Below are 3,652 nucleotides of genomic sequence, written 5' to 3'. Positions count from 1 at the left end.
TCCGTCTATCAAAACATTATCAATTTGATTTCTCGTTGCATGATCAGGAGAAATCCAGGTGGACTTATGTAAATCGAGATGCTTGAATCAGGAGGCTGAATTTTTCGACGGTGGGGACAAAAATATTTTCTCCACCGATTTTTTCATTTAATTTCTCCTAGCAGAATTTTAATGTCATGACCAGCGCCGCGCTCATGTTCTGTTTCTATCTTCCCTCGGAGCATGGACGCAAATAAGACTGATGTAGAAGAACTTGTACGGATTATAGCAATTCGCTCATCTAGTGAATCTGGGGACGAGGTCTTTAATTCTGATATTAACGCAGATCGTTGTCGTTTATACTTACGCGGGGTCGTAAACATTGGGGGGTTTGGGTTTATTTTTCGTTGCTTTTTCATAGTATGAGGGGTTTTCCGAGTGTGGGCAACTATATAGTCCCTGGAGGCTATACCTAAAGCAAGAGGAGTTATGCTTAATTGAGGACCGATATAGCTCAACTTCGAACTTAACATTTTTGCATTACAATTCATGCTATGGGGGCTTAAATGCGAGCGATATAGTTCATTATCGAACCTGACATTCTAATTTTTTATCTCGATATCATCAGAAGGTAGAATGTTTACAACAGATGGCAGAATCGGCAAAATTGTTTTACAATACCATACTCTCGAGTACAGAATATCCCCCTACTTTGGTGGAATACGACTATATAGGGATAACCCAAAAACGCGGACCAAATTAGATAATTATTTTAATATAAAAAGGGGGTTATATGGGGACTATCCCTACAAGGGGCGAATATTAATAATAATAATTTCGATGAGTTACAAAGATAATGAGGGTATACACACTTTGCCTCATCGAAAAATTGGTTTCTTTTAACTCAAATAAGTTTTAGACAATTTGGAGTTGATTTACAAATGTCTGTCTGGCTGGTGCGCACGATAACTCTGAAGTGCTTAACCGACTTCATACAAACTTTGCACATAATAATATTTCGTCCAAACTTAAATCAAGTTTGAAGATTGGGAATATCGGTCAACTTCTTCTGGTACTTCCCCCACAGTGTAAAAGTTTTTTTTTAATATTTTAAGCTAATTAAATGTCCGATTTGATCCAAACTTTGCAAATTCTAATACTTTTACCAAACTTAGATTAACTCCGAAGAGGGGAATCATCTTTCCATTATTTTTGAACCTATGTGCAGAGGCAAATTTCCATCAAGGCTGTGGGAAAATAACTTACCACCAAATCCGAAATAAAAAAATATTCCACAAACTGTTGCGATATTTTGGCATTTATTTATGATTTTATGATAGAGACATAATGAAATTATTTATAAAATAATTTTTATATTTGCACTATATAACATTATTATTGTAAATAGTCACAAAAATCTTCAATCATAATCATGTCAAATTACATTTAGAACTATACATATAATAAAAAATACACAGTGGGCATATACATATAACAATTTCAAATAAAAACAAAAAAAAAAATATAATACAATCAAAGAAAAAATAATCAATTAATAGTTATATGTATTTAAAATCCATAAAATGCAAATCATTGTACATTTTTTCCCATAGGGGAATTTTTTCAATTATTTTGAAATAATAAATATTGCTGATCATCAAATTATTGACTTTTTGTTTTTTAATGACAAACGAAAAAAATCACAAACAAATAATTTGTAAAAAAATAAAAAAAAATCTCAACAATTTCAAATAAATAAAATATGGCATACTTTTTCATTGTATTTCAAAACCCCTGTCAATAAGAAATTTACAACTTAAAATGATAATAATAATAATTGTAATATTGTATATTTATATATAAATTCCATTTAAACCAACACCATATAAAAATTAACTTAAATCATTCTAAAAAATCACAATACTTTCTTAATATTTTTATTTTTAATTTTAAGTTTTAAAATATTAATTATATGTAGAAAAGAAAATTAAAAACAAAAACAAAATTCATTAACAACAGACATACATACAAATATTACAAACTAACATATACATACACCTAGGGTGGTATACATATCGTACATACAACCATGCAACTAACAAATGGGTGGGGAATTTTTCTCTTTTTCATTTTCTTCCAATCTCCGACCGTATAAATTCTCCTCCTCTTTTTAGCTAGTCATCTAGCCTCTTCCTGTTTGCGTTGCGTTTTCTTTTTTTATAGTTTTGTTTTCACCACATCCGCAATCTCCTTGACCAAAATCCTGGCAGCAACATGAGGTGGTTCTGGTTTCAATACAACCTCATTATTGACCTTATAGTCGGAATAATTTAGGCGATACACCTCATGGAAACCCAATTTTTCCATAACTCTAGCCGAGTAGTGACTAGAACACAAGACATGCATCACAGGGATATTATGTTCACGCATATAATCCAATGTTCGTTCGGTAAGACGGCCAGCAATACCCAGACCACGATAATTGGTATTTACCGACAGAATCTTACCATCCAAAATGGTATTGGTGCCGGGATACAAATCGAAAACATTGAAATCACCCTCAATGAAATCCATCAGTTGGAGAATTTTCTTAAATTTAGGATGTTCACAGGTATCTGCAGAGGCCTCGGGTACCGCATCAGGGGCAGGACGGTGCATAAGGGCATTAAGGAAGACACCAATTATTTCACCATTCTTAGCCACAGCCTTGAAGGAGCAGCCGTCCTTGATGCATTTCAGGGAGTATTCCTCGAGCTCTTTGCATTCGCCCAAGTTAAGGTAGGTGTTAAGGGGTTCATCCTACAAAAAAAGAAAATAATAAAAATGATTAAATAATTTAGACTTTTCCAACTGAATTCTAATTTTAAAACAACTTTCAATAAATCATTGTCGCAAAAAGGATACGATGACAACTAAATGTCGTTAAGACATTCAGAATCGTTTTGTTGTTGTTCTACTATTAATTTACAATGTTCCGCCTTACAATTAGAGCAATTAATTGCAATTGCCATATTGGTTTATTTATAAACTGAATTCACTATTTATGTTTTCAATCCGCTCATAAATAAGTAGCCAATTTATTACCACATAAAGTGTGAAAATAAATATTTATCCATTCGAAAAAAAAACGTTTAAGAAACGTTTAAAATAGCAGCAGCATTCTCGCGATACGATTAGAGGTAGGTAGCCGAGTAGTTGTGCAGTATTGATAACTATTTATAGTGAATCCATTAGTGATCAATGCTGGCTCAGTTAAAGACCAATACCAGCAATTATAGAGTAAGTTAATAAAAATCAGGGATGGAAAAGTGCAATGTGTTCGACAATTTTGGAAATTCAGGACTAGTATTTTATCCGAGCTATAAACTTGGACTTTTAAAGAATATTTCTTGAAGGACTATTCCATGCAAGATATTTTTTTTTTAATATATATTTTCAAGGACCATCCTAGCTATAGGCTTGGATACTTTAAGGATTTTAAGATTTTCTTTTTAATAAGCTTTGAAGAACGATACGAACTTGAATTTTAAAGAATATTTTCTTAATGACTTTTAAGGAATCTCCGAGTTATAATTGTATGGTTTTCAAATGTTACATTTTTTAGATATTCCAAAAATATTTTTTTAAGAATTTGTTTTAAGGACAATACCAGCTATTAACCCCGGATTTTTAA

At 32.1% G+C, this 3,652-nt stretch overlaps 1 protein-coding gene across 1 annotated transcript; it reads right to left on the bottom strand.

Moving 5' to 3' along the window:
* Positions 1–2,196: 2,196 nt before the first annotated feature.
* Positions 2,197–2,778, bottom strand: LOC133322378 (arylalkylamine N-acetyltransferase 1-like; the record flags this gene model as incomplete). The annotated part of the gene is made up of 1 exon (XM_061531380.1): positions 2,197–2,778. A coding segment is annotated over one exon (582 nt), but the record flags the coding sequence as incomplete, so codon positions are not given.
* Between the last annotated feature and the right edge of the window lie 874 nt (positions 2,779–3,652).

This window comes from Musca vetustissima, unplaced genomic scaffold (assembly GCF_032173495.1).
Source record: "Musca vetustissima isolate MV318-11 ecotype Yass unplaced genomic scaffold, APGP_CSIRO_Mvet_v1 utg29091, whole genome shotgun sequence".
NCBI lineage: Eukaryota > Metazoa > Arthropoda > Insecta > Diptera > Muscidae > Musca > Musca vetustissima.
Note: the sequence above shows the minus strand (reverse complement) of the source record. Positions and strands in the feature narration are given on the sequence as shown.